Below are 18,739 nucleotides of genomic sequence, written 5' to 3'. Positions count from 1 at the left end.
TTGTGAGCTTTAAAACAAGTCCAGGCCGATAGCTCTATGCAGCCTGAGATACCAGGATGAAATAGCGCCCGCCCACCCCCTTCCTGCAGTCGACTGTAATCTCGACCAGTGTGGAGGACGAGAGGGGGCACGTGGGGTATATGCTGACAGGCTGCAGTGAAAGGAGGAGAAGGCACATCTGTCCCTGTATAACTGTACATGACCCCCAGAGGGAATGCAACATGGACTTCTGTGTATAGTACCAATCTTCCAACCCAACACTGAGAAAGCTTGCTCTCTATCCTAGATGTGAGATCTTTTTTTTTCCCCAGAAAAGGACTAAGAAGGGGAATGCCTGCTTATCTAATCACCCCATTTTTTGACACCATGACCCAGATGTTTACCTGCGGCCGGATCACAGGGTCATGCATGCACAGCCTCCTTTCCATTCTCCGTGCAAAGTGATGAGACAGTTCTTGAGATAGGAGCGGCTCCCAGAGGTGGGACCCACATCTAGCAGACATTTATGGCATATACTGTGAATATGCTATAAATGTCCAGATGGGACAACCCCTTTAAGACATAGAATTTTATGATTTGCATTTCTTAATCCATGTTCATCAGACCATAACCATTTTATGGAGTAAGTTGATACAATTGTCCAGGATTTTTTTAGAGCATTGTTTGATTTGATATATTGTGCAGGCACCTGAGGACTATTGGAACTTTTATTACTGAAATTAACTTAACAATCCACAAAGGCATAGTTTATTTTCCATACCACTGACACGTATGTACAGTGGGCATAAATAGGCCTTCATATTTTTATTAAAATATACTTTAAAGTGCTCTAAAAATAAAATGCTACTTTTTGCGCTGTGGATTATGGGGCAAGGCAGCCCCTTCAAAAGCCAGGGAGCCGGATACAGCCATTAGCTGGCCTGCATGCATCTTCTCATTCACACGAAGTTCACAGCCATCTTGCAGCATGCGGATAGCTATTCGCGCAATGTTCTTGGAATCATCTAAGCCACAGTGAAGGCGACCGTCATATAACATGCCCAATTTTTCAAGCATCATTGTCAACTTGGTTTGATTTCTTGGAACCTTTGAATAAAACAAAAAAAAATCTGAAAAGTATTTAGTCAAGACTTTCGGCTTGCACGTTATTTTGCATACAAAACATTATATTGTGATCACATGTATATTCAACCAACATAAATGGCTCCAAACCTTGTAGAAATTCCCATAAGACTTGCGAATATTAATCCATTTCTTTGCAAACCGTGGGTATTTTATACAACTGATGTGACACTGCATGTTTAAGAACTTGCTCATGTCCCATGACCTGCAAAACAGAAGTAGTAGATAGTTATGCCCATTTACAGTCAGCACCATCAGCAGCTTACCCATCATTTGTTTCTGCCGGAAAACCCCTTTTAGGTAACGTTTGCTAACCTATCTGATCTGAGGGGAGCATATGACTGCTGGAGGAACTCAGACTTTGGGGATATATCATTTAGCTTATTTGATTTGCTAAATGCTTGTAAAAAGCTGGGCAGCCGATTAGACGCAGCAGATCACGCACATAGGTGTACTGTGGATCTCTGGTATGAAGTCCTAACCTGCCCTTAATTCATACTCAACATACCTCCAATTGTATACGCTCCATAGCGTAATGGGAAATATTTCCCTCTTAGAACATTACTTTTAGGGGAGAATGAGGTTGCTCATGGTGGCACAATATGGTGCACTCGAGTCCTTAAAGGGGTATTCCAGTTACATGAACTCACACATGCCCAACGGCCGCTTCTGAGTTGGGATCCCAGCGGCAGGACCCCCACTGATCTAATAGTTACTCCCTATTTGGCCACTATAGTTGATCACATACATGTTCAATAAAATCAAGCAATGGACAAAGGATCTTTCTTTCAATGAAAGATGTTTAGTTTGACTATCTGATAAAAATATCCAACACAACCAACTTCTTTTCTCACAAAAATGGTCCATCATTGGTCAGCTAAAACGATTGTGCGTAGTTATATTTCACTCAACAAATGACTGATTTGGTTGAAATTGTCCATTTTGGTCAACTTTACATAGCTACCTTAAAGGGAACCTGTCACCTGGATTTTGGGTATAGAGCTGAGGACATGCGCTGCTAGATGGCCGCTAGCACATCTGCAATATCCAGTACCCATAGCTCTCTGTGCTTTTATTGTGTCAAAAAAAACGATTTTATATGTATGTAAATGAACCTTAGATGAGTCCTGTCTCCTCCATGCTTGAGAGATGAGTCCAGCGTTCTCCGACTGAGCCCAGCACCGCCCACATCCTCCGAATCTCCTCCTTGCTCCCAGAAGTCACAAAGCTAGAGAGAGTGCCGTAATGTCGCAATGCGCTGATTCATTCCCTGAGGCTGATGCCAGCACAGGGAAGGAACACTATGCCAACACTGCTCACGCATTGCGAGATTACGGCGCTCTAGCTTTGTGATGTCGGGGAGCAAGGAGAAGAGTCGGAGGATGGGGGGAGGTGCTGGGCTCCTTCACAGTGGGCGTGGGTGGGCTCAGAGTCAGAGAACACTGGACTCATCTCTGACAGGACTCATCTAAGGTTAATTTACATATCTATAGAGTCTTTTTTTGACACAATAAAAGCAGAGAGCTATGGGGACTGGATATTGCAGATGTGCTAGCGGCGATCTAGCAACCCATGTCCTCAGCTCTATGCACAAAATCCTGGTGACAGTTTCCCTTTAAATTTCTGCGTACACAGTGTTCCCTCCTACACAGCTGTACAGAAAACTGCAGCTATCCCAATTCACTACAGGGAGGCGAAGGGAATTTTTACATTTTCCGCCCCTTAACCGCCACCATAGCCTTATACACAGTGGTAATAACCACAGATGTAACTGTCCCTTGTAGCATATAGGAAACAAACCTATAAAGGCACTGTATGGCTCCTAAAGGGTGTGTACACATGACATCTGCACATCGAGTGAATGTTAGGTGCTCTGTGGAGGACTTGCAGTCAAAAATATTAGATAAAATCCACTAATATAAAAGGTTATGCACTCATGACTTGATTGATGGTGCACTGGCCAGGATCCCCTTGGAGCAGGCTTGTAAGGGTGTATCCATTCAGTCATGCAGACTTCAGAAACAAAATTCATACTGCTGTTCAGTGAGCCATTATATTAAACCCACGACTCGTAGATCTTTTTATTCCATACAAAAATCACAGATTACATGGATAAATTCGACAATGTGAAGGATGCAGAGTCCATCATCTCCCTGGCCTCCTCCGCCGTCACACGACGTTTCACGAGACTCTGCCCATTTACTCATGCGTAAGGGCTTACGCAAACGCAAAAAATACAGATGACGTCCGTGTGCATTCCATATTTTGCAGAACGGAACAGCTGGCCCCTAATAGAACAGTCTTATCCTTGTCAGTCATGTGGACAATAATAGGACATGTTCTATTTCTTTACGGAACGGAAATACTGAAACAATGCACACTGAGCCATTTCCGGTATTTTTTGGAGCCCCATTGAAGTATGGGCTGCAAAAAAATGGAACGGACGGGAAAACAAAATACGTTCTTGTGCATGAGCCCTAAGGGGGAAGAGTCTCCTGAAACATTGCGTGGTGCGGAGGAAGCCAGGAAGAGGTTTCTTCTGAAGTCTGAATTGCTGTGATTCAAAGGAGAGTGGAGCCCCTTTGAATTGGGTGTGGTGTTATTTTTGGACCTTGAAGGACATATCCCAGCCTATGGGACATCACTTAAGCCAGGACATCATGACACCTCAGGAGACCAGAACTCCCTGCATGACTCTTTAGCAGTAAGGCTGCGTTCACATCACTTTTTGCCATCCGTTTAACGGATACGTTGTATATAATAAAAAAACATTAACTTTTTTTTTTTACGATGGAGCTCTATGGTTACGGATGCCACTGTTACACACGGTGCAAGCGACTTTCCAACTTCATTTTTTTCCATTTATGCTGCAGGGGACATTTCAGACAGTGGCATTTTACAAACCATTAGCAGCTTAGTTTGGGGATAAACAAGGTACCTAAACTCAAGGTAAATGGGAATTTTCAGTATTTTATGTGGACGTCTATTATAGCAAATACTTATTTTTCAAGTAAAACAATAGTGGCACACCTTTTCTTAAAACCAAATGGTGCGCCGTCCCTCCTGGAAATTGATCAATAAATTGGTAACACCCAGTTGCAATTCTCCATCTCAAAAGGGGTGTGCCCCCACAAAGTGTGACACAGCACTGATTGGACAGTGTCACAATGTAAATGGACACACCTCCCACCTATGTTGTCTATGTGTTCATAAATTTGTACCAAGAACACCACAACACAGACGTAAGAAACGTTGCTCCAGAATTGTTAAATTATAGGGCATATAATTATTGTATACTTACAGACAAGTTCAGAGAGCAGACAGGTCATGGTTAACCACTTCAGCCCCCTTAGCTTAACCACTTGCCATCTGGGCCATTTGCCCCCTTCCTGACCAGGCCTAATTTTGCAAAACTGACATATCTCACTTTATGTGGTAATAACTTTGGAACGCCTTTACTTATCCAAGTCATTCAGAGATTGTTTTCTCGTGACACATTGTACTTCATGATAGTCATAAATTTGAGTCAAAATATTTCACATTTATGAAAAAAAATCACAAATTTACCAAAAATTTAGAAAAATTCGCAATTTTCTAAATTTCAATTTCTCTGCTTTTAAAACAGAAAGTGATACCTCATAAAATATTTATTACTTAACATTCCCCATATGTCTACTTTGTTGGCATCATTTTGGAAATGTAATTTTATTTTTTTAGGACGTTAGAAGGCTTAGAAGTTTAGAAGCAATTCTTCCAATTTTTAAGAAAATTGCCAAAACCCACTTTTTAAGGACCAGTTCAGGTCTGAAGTCACTTTGTGGGGCCTACATAGTGGATACCCCCATAAATGACCCCATTGTAGAAATTACACCCCTCAAGGAATTCAAAACCGATTTTACAAACTTTGTTAACCCTTTAGGCGTTCCACAAGAATTAAAGGAAAATGGAGATCAAATTTTAAAATTTCACTTTTTTGGCAGATTTTCCATTTTAATAAAATTTTTTCTTTAACACATCGATGGTTAACAGCCAAACAAAACTCAATATTTATTACCCAGATTCTGCGGTTTACAGAAACACCCCACATGTGGTCATAAACTGCTGTATGGGCACACGGCAGGGCACAGAAGAAAAGGAACGCCACATGGTTTTTAGATGCCATGTCCCATTTGAAGCCCCCTGATGCACCCTTACTTGGGGAATTTTTTTTTTTTTTACATGTGAAACCTTTTTTCTATTTTATTTTTTCAACCCTTTATTTTTTTATTTTTTATTTTACACTTTTCGTCCCCCATAAGGTCATACAAGACCTCTGGGGGAGATTTACTTCACTTTTTTTTTTTTTTTTTTTTCACTGTTGATTTCTCCTGTAACTGGGGCCGACATAGTAGCCCCAGTTACAGAAGAAATGCACCCCCCAGAGAGGCTGTACAGCATAATACTGCGCTGTACAGCCTCAGAGCAGGGCTGATCGAGGTCTGTGAAAGACCTCACATAGCTCCTGCACTCTCCGGTCACGGCGGTCACATGACCGCCGGGCCGGAACAGGAAGCGCATAGCGCTTCCTGCTCTGTATACACAGTGCTCGGTGAGCGCTGTGTATGCAGCGATCCAGAAGGCAGGGACACCTGGGCACTGTCAATGCCTTCTCTCTGGGTTGCCCTGCTGTCACTGGCAGCGGGCAACCCGATCAGCAGCTGCACGATTAGCGTGCAGCTGCACTTTCTGAACGGACGTTTTAAAACGTCCGTTCAGAAATAGAGAACCACCTCCCGGACGTTTATAGTCTATGGGCGGACGGGAGGTGGTTAAACACCCTTAATGACCAGGCCACTTTTTACACTTCTGCACTACACTACTTTCACCGTTTATTGCTCGGTCATGCAACTTACCACCAAAATGAATTTTACCTCCTTTTCTTCTCACTAATAGAGCTTTCATTTGGTGGTATTTCATTGCTGCTGACATTTTTACTTTTTTTGTTATTAATCGAAATTTAACGATATTTTTGCAAAAAAAAAAAAAAAATGACATTTTTCACTTTCAGTTGTAAAATTTGGCAAAAAAAACGACATCCATATATAAATTTTTCTCTAAATTTATTGTTCTACATGTCTTTGATAAAAAAAATTAAAAAAAATGGTTTGGGTAAAAGTTAGAGCATTTACAAACTATGGTACAAAAATGTGAATTTCCGCTTTTTGAAGCAGCTCTGACTTTCTGAGCACCTGTCATGTTTCCTGAGGTTCTACAATGGCCAGACAGTACAAACACCCCACAAATGACCCTATTTCGGAAAGTAGACACCCTAAGGCAGTGGTGGCGAACCTATGGCACTGGTGCCAGAGGCGGCACTCAGAGCCCTCTCTGTGGGCACCCGCACCCTGGATAAAGTCTATGGTGTACCAATATGCCTCAGACTTTTTTTCTGCCATTAATCAGCGCAGGGCGCACTATGAACAGCACAGGCAGTGCATTGAATGTAGGCAGGCCATTATAGCTAAATGATAAAGTATATGGAAGATATACTATATTGGACTGTAGTGTTCAGGTTACATTGCCGTGTTGGCACTTTGCAATAAAGTGGGTTTTGGGTTGCAGTTTGGGCAGTTGGTTTTGTAAAAGGTTCACCATCACTGCCCTAAGGTATTCGCTGATGGGCATAGTGAGTTCATAGAACTTTTTATTTTTTGTCACAAGTTAGCGGAAAATGATTTTTATTTTTTATTTTATTTTTTCCTTACAAAGTCTCATATTCCACTAACTTGTGACAAAAAATAAAAACTTCCATGAACTCACTATGCCCATCACGAAATACCTTGGGGTGTCTTCTTTCCAAAATAGGGTCACTTGTGGGGTAGTTATACTGCCCTGGCATTTTAGGGGCCCAAATGCGTGCAAAGTAGTTTGAAATCAAAATCTGTAAAAAAATGGCCGGTGAAATCCGAAAGGTGCTCTTTGGAATGTGGGCCCCTTTGCCCACCTAGGCTGCAAAAAAGTGTCACACATGTGGTATTGCCGTACTCAGGAGAAGTTGGGCAATGTTTTTTGGGGTGTCATTTTACATATACCCATGCTGGGTGAGAGAAATATCTTGGCAAAAGACAACTTTTCCCATTTTTTTTTTTTATACAAAGTTGGCATTTGACCAAGATATTTATCTCACCCAGCATGGGTATATGTAAAATGACACCCCAAAACACATTGCCCAACTTCTCCTGAGTACGGCAATACCACATGTGTGACACTTTTTTGCAGCCTAGGTGGGCAAAGGGGCCCACATTCCAAAGAGCACCTATAGGATTTCACAGGTCATTTTTTTACACATTTTGATTTCAAACTACTTACCACACATTAGGGCCCCTAGAATGCCAGGGCAGTATAACTACCCCACAAGTGACCCCATTTTGGAAAGAAGACACCCCAAGGTATTCCGTGAGGGGCATATTGAGTCCATGAAAGATTGAAATTTTTGTCCCAAGTTAGCGGAAAGGGAGACTTTGTGAGAAAAAACTAAGAAAAATCAATTTCCGCTAACTTGTGCCAAAAAAAAAAAAAAATCTATGAACTCGCCATGCCCCTCATTGAATACCTTGGGGTGTCTTCTTTCCAAAATGGGGTCACATGTGGGGTATTTATACTGCCCTGGCATTTTAGGGGCCCTAAAGCGTGAGAAGAAGTCTGGGATCCAAATGTCTAAAAATGCCCTCATAAAAGGAATGTGGGCCCCTTTGCGCATCTAGGCTGCAAAAAAGTGTTACATCTGTTATCGCCGTACTCAGGAGAAGTTGGGCAATGTGTTTCGGGGTGTCATTTTACATATACCCATGCTGGGTGAGATAAATATCTTGGTCAAGTGCCAACTTTGTATAAAAAAATGGGAAAAGTTGTCTTTTGCCGAGATATTTCTCTCACCCAGCATGAGTATATGTAAAGACACCCCAAAACACATTGCCCAACTTCTCCTGAGTACGGCGATACCACGTGTGACACTTTTTTGCAGCCTAGATGCGCAAAGGGGCCCACATTCCTTTTATGAGGGCATTTTTAGACATTTGGATCCCAGACTTCTTCTCACGCTTTAGGGCCCCTAAAATGCCAGGGCAGTATAAATACCCCACATGTGACCCCATTTTGGAAAGAAGACACCCCAAGGTATTCAATGAGGGGCATGGCGAGTTCATAGAAATTTTTTTTTTTGGCACAAGTTAGCGGAAATAGTTTTTTCTCACAAAGAAAAATCAAAGTCTCCCTTTCCGCTAACTTGGGACAAAAATTTTAATCTTTCATGGACTCAATATGCCCCTCACGGAATATCTTGGGGTGTCTTCTTTACGAAATGGGGTCTCATGTGGGGTATTTATACTGCCCTGGCATTTTAGGCGCCCTAAAGCGTGAGAAGAAGTCTGGAATATAAATGTCTAAAAAATTTTACGCATTTGGATTCCGTGAAGGGTATGGTGAGCTCATGTGAGATTTTATTTTTTGACACAAGTTAATGGAATATGAGACTTTGTAAGAAAAAAATAAAATAAAATTTCCGCTGACTTGGGCCAAAAAAATGTCTGAATGGAGCCTGACAGGGGGGTGATCAATGACAGGGGGGTGATCAGGGAGTCTATATGGGGTGATCAGGGGTTAATAAGTGACAGGGGGGGGGGGTGTAGTGTAGTGGTGTTTGGTGCTACTTATTACTGAGCTGCCTGTGTCCTCTGGGTGGTCGATCCAAACAAAAAGGACCACCAGAGGACCAGGTATATTAGACGCTGTTATCAAAACAGCGTCTAATATACCTGTTAGGGGTTAAAAAAAAAAAAAACGCATCTCCAGCCTGCCAGCGAACGATCACCGCTGGCAGGCTGGAGATCCGCTCGCTTACCTTCCGATCCTGTGAAGGGGCGCGCGTTCACAGGAAATCTCGCGTCTCGCGAGATGACGCGTATATGCGTGACTCTGCGCAGAGCTGCCGCCTCCGGAACGCGATCCTGCGTTAGGCGGTCCGGAGGCGGTTAATACAGTCTTTAATACAAGAGTGCAAAACACAAAAGCCCTTACCCATCGGTCAGGATGGCATACTTGAACTTTGTACCCAGTTCCTTTTGTCTCATCCAGTCCACTGCACTTTGGAGAACCACAAGAAATGGGTCAGCCTTGTCAACAACTTCCTGAAGAAAGAGAAAACTAAACTTATAAACCCTGAACATCAAAATAATGCCTATAGTGATGCATGGGGATATATACATCCAAATATTACACAGTTTAGGAGGCATAATAAAACTTTTAATTCACAATTATAAAACTAACATCATGTACTGTATAAAGAACTAGAAGCAGTTTAAAAAAAAAATGCTGTATGCACTTCTATGTATTCACCCTGTATTTGGCGCAATAGTGAAAATACAGCATACTGGAAATGACCACCACTAAATGAGCACAAAGATAGAAAAAGGGGTCTTCTTACCCATCAAGCTTTCAAATACCATGGTCAAGCAGCTTTATCGTGGGGTGAGCTCACATAGCGGGTGCCATCTTTAACGGATGCTGCATGTGCGGTACACAGTGTTCGTTTTAGAATTGTGAAAAAAAAGTTCAGTTTTATCACACCCCCTACTTACATAACCTTACAAATCCAAATAAAATCTTAGTTCACTGTATTCGAGCACAAGCAAAGTGGCATACTCGACATGGGTGTTGGCAACAGAGAATTGCTCAATTACTTGAGAACACTTTCTTATCCAAGCCATTCTGAGATTGTACTTCATGACAGTGGTGAATTTGAGTCAATATAAAATCACCTTTATTTATGTAAAAATAAAAATAAAATAAAAAATACAGAAACTTTGGAAAAATTTCCAATTTTCTAAATTTGAATTTTTACTTTACATTCCCATATGTCTACTTTATGTTGACATCATTTTTTAATTGTCATTTTATTTTTTTTAAGACGTTAGAATTTTAGAAGCAATTCTTACAATTTTTAAGAAAATTTCCAAAACCCACTTTAAGGAGCAGTTCAGTTCTGAAGTCACTTTGTGGGGCTCACAAATGACCCCATTTTAGAAACTACACCCCTCAAGTTATTCAAAACAGATTTTACAAACTTTGTTAACCCTTTAGGTGTTCCACAAGAACTAAAGAAAATAGAGATAAAATTTTTAAATGTCACTTTTTTGGCACATTTTCCATTTTAATCCATTATTTAATGTAAAACAGCAAGAGTTAATGGCAAAACAAAGCTCAATATTGATTACCCCGATTTTGTATTTTACAGAAACGCCCCATATGTGGCCGTAAACTGCTGTAAGGGCACATGTCAGGGTGCAGAAGGAAAGGAGCGCCAGATGGACTGGTTTAAAGGGGTTGTCTCATCATAGACAATAGTGGCATATCGCTAGTATATGCCCCCATTGTCTAATAGGTGCGGGTTCCACCAATGGGACCCGCACCTGTATCGGGAACGGAGCCCCGCAAGGTGATGGCTGGAGGACTCCGGTCCGGCCACAACCAAGCCGGCTTCCCACTTTTGGGTCTCCGTACTCTATATAGGTGCGGGTCCCTATAAGACAATGGGGGAATATCCTAACGATATGCCCCCATTGTCTATTAGGAGACAACCCCCTTAATGTTCCATTTGATGACCCCCTGATGCTCCCTACAGTAGAAACTCCCAAAAAGTGACCCCCTTTTGGAAACCACGGGACAAGGTGACAGTTTTATTGGTATTATTTTGGTATATATGATTTTTGAACACTCAATATTATATTTTTTGTGAGGTAAGGTAACCATAAAATGGCTGTTCTGGCACAGTTTTAATTTTAGATTTTTTACAGTGTTAACCTGACGGATTAGATCATGTGCTATTTTTATAGAGCAGGTTGTTACGGACGTATTGATAACCAATATGTCTATTTTTTTATTTTATTTCAGTTTTACACAATTAAAGCATTTTTGGAAAAATGCTTTTAATGTTCATTTTTTTTACATAGTTAAAGGATAACTGTCGTATTATTTTTTTTTTTGAGTATTGGATTGTGGTGATTAATATCACCTTGGTGGCCCTATTTCAACTTTTTACTGTGTATTCAATTACCCCTTAATTCCACATTTTTGTTCCCTGTACAGCCTATTTTTACCTGTGCTTAAAATAGGGTTGCTAGGCATGGTCCGTCTATCTGTTGAAGGACGGAGGACGCAGCGTGCAAGGTCACATTACTGACAGCCAGGGACTGTAAGTAAATTATTAAAGCCAGGTCCTCCCCAGCAGCTGATAACAGTGCCTGGGCTGTGTGCACTTCTCCCTGTCCCTGTGCTTGGCAGACGCTCCCTCACTCCGCAGAGCTGGAGAATGGAGAGTTGAACCAGCGCACAACAGGGAAGGGAGATCTGCCATCTGCTCAGTGTATAAATGAAAGCAACATGTGGTAAGAGGACCCCTTTGTGCTGCAGGAGATTAACCCTTTAGGGGGGGGGGGAGAGCTCTGGTTACTGACACTTTTGGGGGGCTATTGTTACTGGCTAGTGAGGGCAGGCGGGATTAGCCTCAGGGTGAGGGCAGTGGCGGCCATCTTAACTGAATAGTGAAATTGCAGTTTTATGCAGACTGGTTGCTAAGGGCTGAATCTTATTAAATATGGGGTAAGTCAGTCTAATAGTAACTGATTCTGGAATATCATGTTATTAGTAACTACATATATGAAAATTGAAATTAGGGTCTAAATGTGACAGTTATCCTTTAATACGGTTGAAAAAATACCTAAGTCCATTAAGTTCAACCAAGGGATAGGTGGGGATCTAAATCCCAGAAGGAAGTGAGACTCCGATTTCTACACATTTTCATAAGCATTAATGTCATTTAATTTTAAGAATGAATCTAAACCCTTTTTAAAACTGTCCACTGTTCCTGCTGTGACCACATCCTGAGGAAGTCTATTCCACAGATTCACAGTTCTTACAGTAAAGAAGCTTTGACGCTTCTGGAGACTGAACTTTTTCTTCTCCAGTCGGAGGCAGTGCCCCTTGTCTTTAGAGGGCATTTTACATGGAACAGTTTTTCACTGCATTTTCTGTATGGCCCATTTATATACTTGTATAGGTTAATCAAGTCCCCCCCCTTTAGACGTCTCTTCTCAAGACTAAATCAATTTAATTTAATTCTCCTACAGTACTACGGCTATTCATATATTTCCTTTTTTTTTCTTTTTAAAGGAGGATTCTTTCCAGCAGTATGTAAAGCCAGAAATGAAGCTAAAGCTTTCTGAATTCTTAATCTTACTGGAATAGCCCAGGTAAGTATTTGGTTACATTATGGAAAATGGTTAAAGGGGTTCTACAGTTTGTTTAAAGTACTGATGATCTATCCTCTGGATAGATCATCAGCATCTGACTAGAGGAGGTCCGACACCTGGGACCCCCGCCGATCAGCTGTTTGAGAAGGCTGCAGCACTCCAGCAGCGCCGCGGCCTTCTCACTGTTTACCGCCGGCCCAGTGACGTCACGACTAGTATCAACTAGCGTGGGCGCGGCTAAGCTCCATTCAAGTGAACAGAGCTTAGCCGCACCCTATGGACTGGTGCCCAGAACTGAACTGCATATTCCAGGTGAGGCCACACCAACGCTTTGTAAAGTGGTAGCATTACATCCCTGTCCCGCGAGTCTATTACTTGTTTAATGCATGACAATATCCTGGTGGCCTTAGAAGCAGCTGATTGACATTGTATGCTGTTTTGTGTCTTATGCAGGGCCTCATTTTTGTGGGATGAGGTGACGGATTGGTACTAATTTGGGGTACATGACTTTTTTGATAATTTTTTATACCATTTTTTGGGAAGCGAGGTGGGTAAAATTGCAATTCCATCTAAGTTTTTTTTGGCGTTCACCGTGCAGTAAAAGTAACATGATCTTTTTATAAATCAGGTCGTTACGGACGCGGTGATACCAAACATGTGTAGTATTTATTTTTTATCAATTATAAAATGTGCAGATACACACTTGGTTCTTGAAGATCAAGTTTAAACATTTTACAAGGTTCTGACCCCCACAGACACAAACTGGGGGGGAATCAGAACCTTTAGCCGGCTATTTAAGCTTCTGATGGACTAGTAGGTATAGACTAGCCAATCAAAGTGATCATTGGAACGCCCTCATTGGGATCTCAGTGCTGTCACCATGTATGCAGACATGGCGACAGGTTGCTGCCATGACAAACCTGTACGGCATGGTGGCTTAATGCAGAACAGTCCATGACGTACAGGTATGTCATGGTCGCTTAAGGGGTTAAATAAATGGCCTCAAACATCCACAAATTCTGTGTTTCTTCAATTTGCTGCAGACGTAAAAAACAATAACAAATAATTGAGCTCTCTGGACACAAATATTCAAGTACAAGTAAAATGATATGGACAATAATGTCATCAATATTAATGTCACTTTATACTTTATATTTGCAGCTAGAAGGATTAAAGGGGTTCTGCAGTTTGTTTAAACTGATGATCTATCCTCTGGATAGATCATCAGCATCTGATCGGCGGGGGTCAGACACCCGGGACCCCCGCCGATCAGCTGTTTGTGAAGGCAGCGGCCCTCCAGCAGTAAACAGTGAGCAGGCCGCAGCGCTGCTGGAGCGCCGCTGCTTTCTAAAACTGCTGATTGGCGGGGGTCCCGGGTGTCTGACCCCGCCGATCAGATGCTGATCATCTATCCAGAGGATAGATCATCAGTTTAAAAAAACTGCAGAACCCCTTTAACCATTTTCCATAATGTAACCAAATACTTACCTGGGTTATTCCAGTAAGATTAATGCAGAATTCAGAAAGCTTTAGCTTAATTTCTGGCTTTACATACTGCTGGAAAGAATCCTCCTTTAAAAAGAAAAAAAAGGAAATATATGAATAGCCGTAGTACTGTAGGAGTTAGGACCCATGCATATTACTGCAACATATGTGCGCTTTCCACATCCTTATGCCCTTCCCATAACAGGATAGACTATTGAGGCCATTTATCAAACTGGTGTAAAGTAGAACTGGCTTAGTTGTCCATAGCAACCAATCAGATTCAACCTTTATTTTTGACAGCTTCTTTGGAAAATGAAAGGCGGAATCTGATTGGTTGCTATGGGCAACTAAGCCAGTTCTACTTTACACCTGCTTGATAAATGACCCCATATGACCACAAAATGTGGACTGCAGACCCCTTTGAAAGCAAAGCGTCCACAAAATGTAGGCAGCAAATAGACCGCATCCATATTTTGCAGAACCGCGACTTGTGGACTGCAAAACAGATATGTTTTAAAGCTTCATGCGCACAAAGGGCATCCCAGTTTTTATGTATGTATATAAAACTGTACAATTTGCTAAAATACATGTTTAAAAGTTCTGCTCACATGCTGTTCTAATATCAAGGAAGTAGCCCCTGCCTATACAGTAAAATGGTATAGCCCAAGAATCAGTCCTATGTAATGCATCGATTGGCAGAAAAGGACTAAACGGTCATTTGACCAGCCTATAACCTATTATAAGATGGGGCTACTGTACCGGTGTAAGGGAGGTATGTAGGCAGGCCTTTAAATACAAGTATATTACAAAGTTGTATGATTTCATATTCATTAGAGCTAAACATAAAAACTTAGAGACCGGACGATTTTCAGTTTGTTTTACTCCCAGCCTTCCCATAGCCGTATGAAGGCTTGTTTTTTGCAGGACAAGTGGCACTTTCTTATGGCACCATCTATGGTTGCATAGAATGTAGAGGGAAGCAGGGGGTCTATGGTGACTACACTATGTTCCTATGGAGCCCTGTCACAGACAGACTCTCCATAGGAACTAATGTGTGGTAACCTCGTATCATGTAGGAATACAGAGGCTGCCACACACATACACACTCCTCGCCAGCATTGGGGGGAGCCAATACACGGTTTTTGACCTCCTAGATGCCTTACATTTGACCACAGCATCTGAGGGGTTAAGTGTAGGCACCCGGTGGCTATGGCACCCTTTTTAAATACCTGACCGCCGGCGTAAATTTATGTTACGCGGTGGGGAAGGGGCTAATAATTTAAATTACAAACACTGCATAGAGAGCACTGTAAATTTTAGGGGTTGAAAGGGTGTTCTACACATGCTCTGTGAAAATAATTAATCTATTAACATCACCCATCCATGATAATAAATAAATATATATATATGTTAACTGTCACTGTCATCCTAATTGTGATAATGACATGGCCACTGAAAAGTTATCTCCACAGAACAGGACATGCATTTACACATTTCCAATATATATTCCAACCCCAACAGAAGTGCCGCCATGTGGGACCACTAAACTATTTACAGACTTACAATCTCCATTGTCCTTGTATTGATCAGGACGATGGGGAACTCGATGATCTCGTGGATGTAATCAGGGGCATTGCCCTCCTCACAAGTGGCCTCAAAGTCAATGACACAAATGTAGTCGTAGTAGTTTTTGTTGCAGCTGGGTTCCTTTAGTTTCTGCTTCTTGTAGTAATTCTTCAGACGTTTGCTCAGGACATCCTTCACTCCTCTATTTGAGGGAGAAAAATATAAAAATCAGCAAAAGTATTTTATTACAATTCCCTTCTATAAAGGTTACACATATTAAATGCTGGTCTAAGGCCTCTTTCACACGACCGTATGGCTTTTTCAAGGTTTTGCGGGTCGTTTTTTCCAGATCCGTTTTTCGTTTCCATTGTGTTTCCGTTTCGGTTCCGTTTTTCCGTACGGCACATACAGTATACGTAATTACATAGAAAAAATTGGGCTGGGCATAACATTTTCAATAGATGGTTCCGCAAAATCGGAATGGATACAGAAGACATACGGATGAATTTCCGTATGTGTTCCGTTTTTTTTGCGGACCCATTGACTTGAATGGAGCCACGGAACGTGATTTTACGGGAAATAATAGGACATGTTCTATCTTTTAACGGAACGGAAAAATGGAAATACGGAAACGGAATGCATACGGAATACATTCCGTTTCTTTTTGCGGAACCATTGAAATTAATGGTTCCGTATACGGAATGAAGAAAAAAAAAACGGTTGTGTGAAAGAGGCCTAAGCCACCAACCAGTATGTATGGGGGCCCACCTGACTCTCTCAGACAGCCAATGTCAGAGAAGAAAAATCCAAATGCTTGATCCTTTAGTTCTACTGGAGAACAAAAGTTTATAACACATGCATGCTCGGCAGAGGTGAGGAGGCTTGTATGTGGAGCAGTCAGAAGAACAAGCAATCGGTTGATAGCTATATCATGCCAGCCTTCATCTTCACAAATACGGCTTCTGCGCTGCTTACACAACGCTGTGGCACAAATAAACATGATTTAAATGGTACCTTTGTTCTTTTCTTCTGATGTTCATAAACGTGGTTTTAATGATACGCAAATGAAAGCTGGCAAGTGCCCAGGGGCGGCGTTTGGGCAGTAAGTGCCCAGGCACCTCTGCTTTCTGGGTGCATAACTCCTCCCTAACCCTTCATCTGGCCCACCCTGTAAACCCTGCATCATCCTGTTGGGTGGCTAAGATGCCATGCTTGTGCAGTTCACCTTCGGGCGCTGGCATGGGCACTGTTCTGACCAGGCAGTGGAGCCCATACATTCTAATACTGTACATAGACATCTCTCCATACAGTATTATTCCAAAGTTATGAACGAAGCGACTTGGGGTGAAGCATCTGAAGCTCGCGTCGCTCATCTCTACTGCCGACATATAGCAAAGGGTCCATGATGCCACAGTGCAGTGAAATAAAGCTATAACCGCTTTTCTTCCGTTTTATTTTACCTGGTGTCCAGCTTCAGTTCTGTAAGCTTGGCTTTCAGCTCATCTTTACTCATTCGATTTACACATCCATTGGTGAAGGCAATTTCTTTGTAGACTGGATCGCTGAAGTCACTGGCGCTAGATTTAGGAGAATGAATCCCCGGGTCGTCCTGACCATCACTTAGGCTTCTCTCTTTCACCTGAAAAACAGTTCATATTTCATAAGGGTTAGTAGTGGATCGTGTGTAACCCCTTTACTTGGGCCAGGCAGTTATTGGGAACAAACCTTCCGTTCCTGATAATTGCCTTCACAAGGATCAGAGCCCCAAGATCTCGCTGCGGGGGCTCTAGTAGTACCACAGTATACACTGCTCGTTTCCATGGTTACGGACACAAGTGCCACACAGATTCAAGCTGCTGCGCATGTGTTCTTCGCACGCTCACTGAAGTCAGACAACCCCTTTAAGACTAGTGTACAAACCCTAAAGGTAATAAATGTCCGCTCTGTGTGCATGTAGACCAACCTTACCACAGTGACTAGAACAAGCAGAAAGGACGGCTTCTTTTACCAGAGTTCCCCTTTAAATTCTCACCATCCCAGTAAGCACCAGCGGCCATGAGCCCTAATGGAGTCTAAGTAGTAGACACAGCCCTTACCCTCCCTGAAAGCTCCAGGTTCTTCAGCGTCCTGCCCAGCTCTGCCTCCTCGCAGCCCGCGTTATGGAGCGGCCTGTTCTCCTTCTGCTCCTCCATTACGGCTCTACTGCGGTGTGGTGTCGCGACACACGGCTCCGGTCATCACCTGCGGCACACAAGTCTAGAGGAGGGCAGTGTCATGAAGGCTGCTGTGCTGGTGACTTGTCTGTCCCGCGTCTGCCGGAGCTCTGACGTACTTCCGGAACACCGGACAGCCTAGCCTGAGAGGAATGAGCCGACCGCACGGGGGCGCCAGAGGCTGCAGGCCTGTCCTATCCATCACTTCATGTCATGTACACGTAGTGTCAAATGTCCTATTCGTTTTACCTTTTCTGTGGCGTCATTGTGTTGCTATCATTTGTGCCAAATGTATCAAATGTTGCACAATGTTTGAAAAATTTGATATGCAAATAGGTATCTTCCAAGCAAGAGAGTCATCATCTCACATCTTGGAGTGAAAATCTGACATTTTAACAAGCTTTGGGGTTTGACAAGGGTAAAATCTTTAAAGGGGTCCTTGATAGATCATTAGTAGGGATGAGCAAATCGACTTCAGATGAAACATCCGAAGTCGATTCGCATAAAACTTCATTTCCATACCATACGGAGCGAACGCTCCCTACAGTATTAGAATGTATTGGCTCCGATGAGCCGAAGTTATTACAAGTGGTACCTTGGAACTGAACCCGAGTTCAGGAAATTAATGATAAATCTCCGAGGGCCAGATTTATCATTAGCTCAAGTCAGAATAATGGAGTGAAAAAGTTGCAAATTTTTGCGCAATCGCTAAAACTGCGCAAAAATTTGCGACTTTTTTCGGCTCTGCACTATGCTCGCCAGTTTTCTGAAAGTGGGCGTGTTTTCTTATGTAAATGAATCTCTAGACAGATTTACTATTGCGACTATTTAAAAAGTTGCAAAAAAGTCGCAAAAAAATGTGCAATTTCACTCCAGGGAGGACCATGCTTATCTTATGAGACTTTAATAGAACATGCGACTTTTTTGTAAAGACGTGCGACTTTTGTAAAGCTGCTTACTGACGGATAAACTGCTACCGTCAAACCACATTTATTACAGTCTTAAAGGGCCGATCATAAATCTGACTTAGCTAAAACTGACTTTAGCCATATGTGAAAGTGGAGTGAG

General features: G+C 42.2%; 1 protein-coding gene across 2 annotated transcripts; it reads right to left on the bottom strand.

The window, feature by feature from the left end:
* Positions 1 to 693: 693 nt before the first annotated feature.
* Positions 694 to 17,795, bottom strand: ERI1 (exoribonuclease 1). Of its 2 annotated transcripts, none has more exons than XM_040417869.1 (7): positions 17,555 to 17,795; positions 16,919 to 17,097; positions 15,456 to 15,660; positions 13,896 to 13,979; positions 9,178 to 9,287; positions 1,213 to 1,327; positions 694 to 1,086 (listed from the first exon to the last, which is right to left on the bottom strand). In XM_040417869.1, the coding sequence occupies exons 1-7, from the start codon at positions 17,648 to 17,650 to the stop codon at positions 844 to 846; spliced, it is 1,032 nt and encodes a 343-aa protein (XP_040273803.1). In that variant the 5' UTR covers positions 17,651 to 17,795; the 3' UTR covers positions 694 to 843. The 2 variants fall into 2 exon arrangements, with proteins under 2 accessions (XP_040273803.1, XP_040273804.1); XM_040417870.1 differs by having other exon boundaries at positions 916 to 1,109.
* Positions 17,796 to 18,739: the final 944 nt, after the last annotated feature.

Source organism: Bufo bufo, chromosome 2 (assembly GCF_905171765.1).
Source record: "Bufo bufo chromosome 2, aBufBuf1.1, whole genome shotgun sequence".
In the NCBI taxonomy this organism is placed as follows: Eukaryota; Metazoa; Chordata; class Amphibia; order Anura; family Bufonidae; genus Bufo; species Bufo bufo.
The sequence above is the reverse complement of the archived record's forward strand: the minus strand, read 5'-3'. Positions and strand labels throughout refer to the sequence as shown.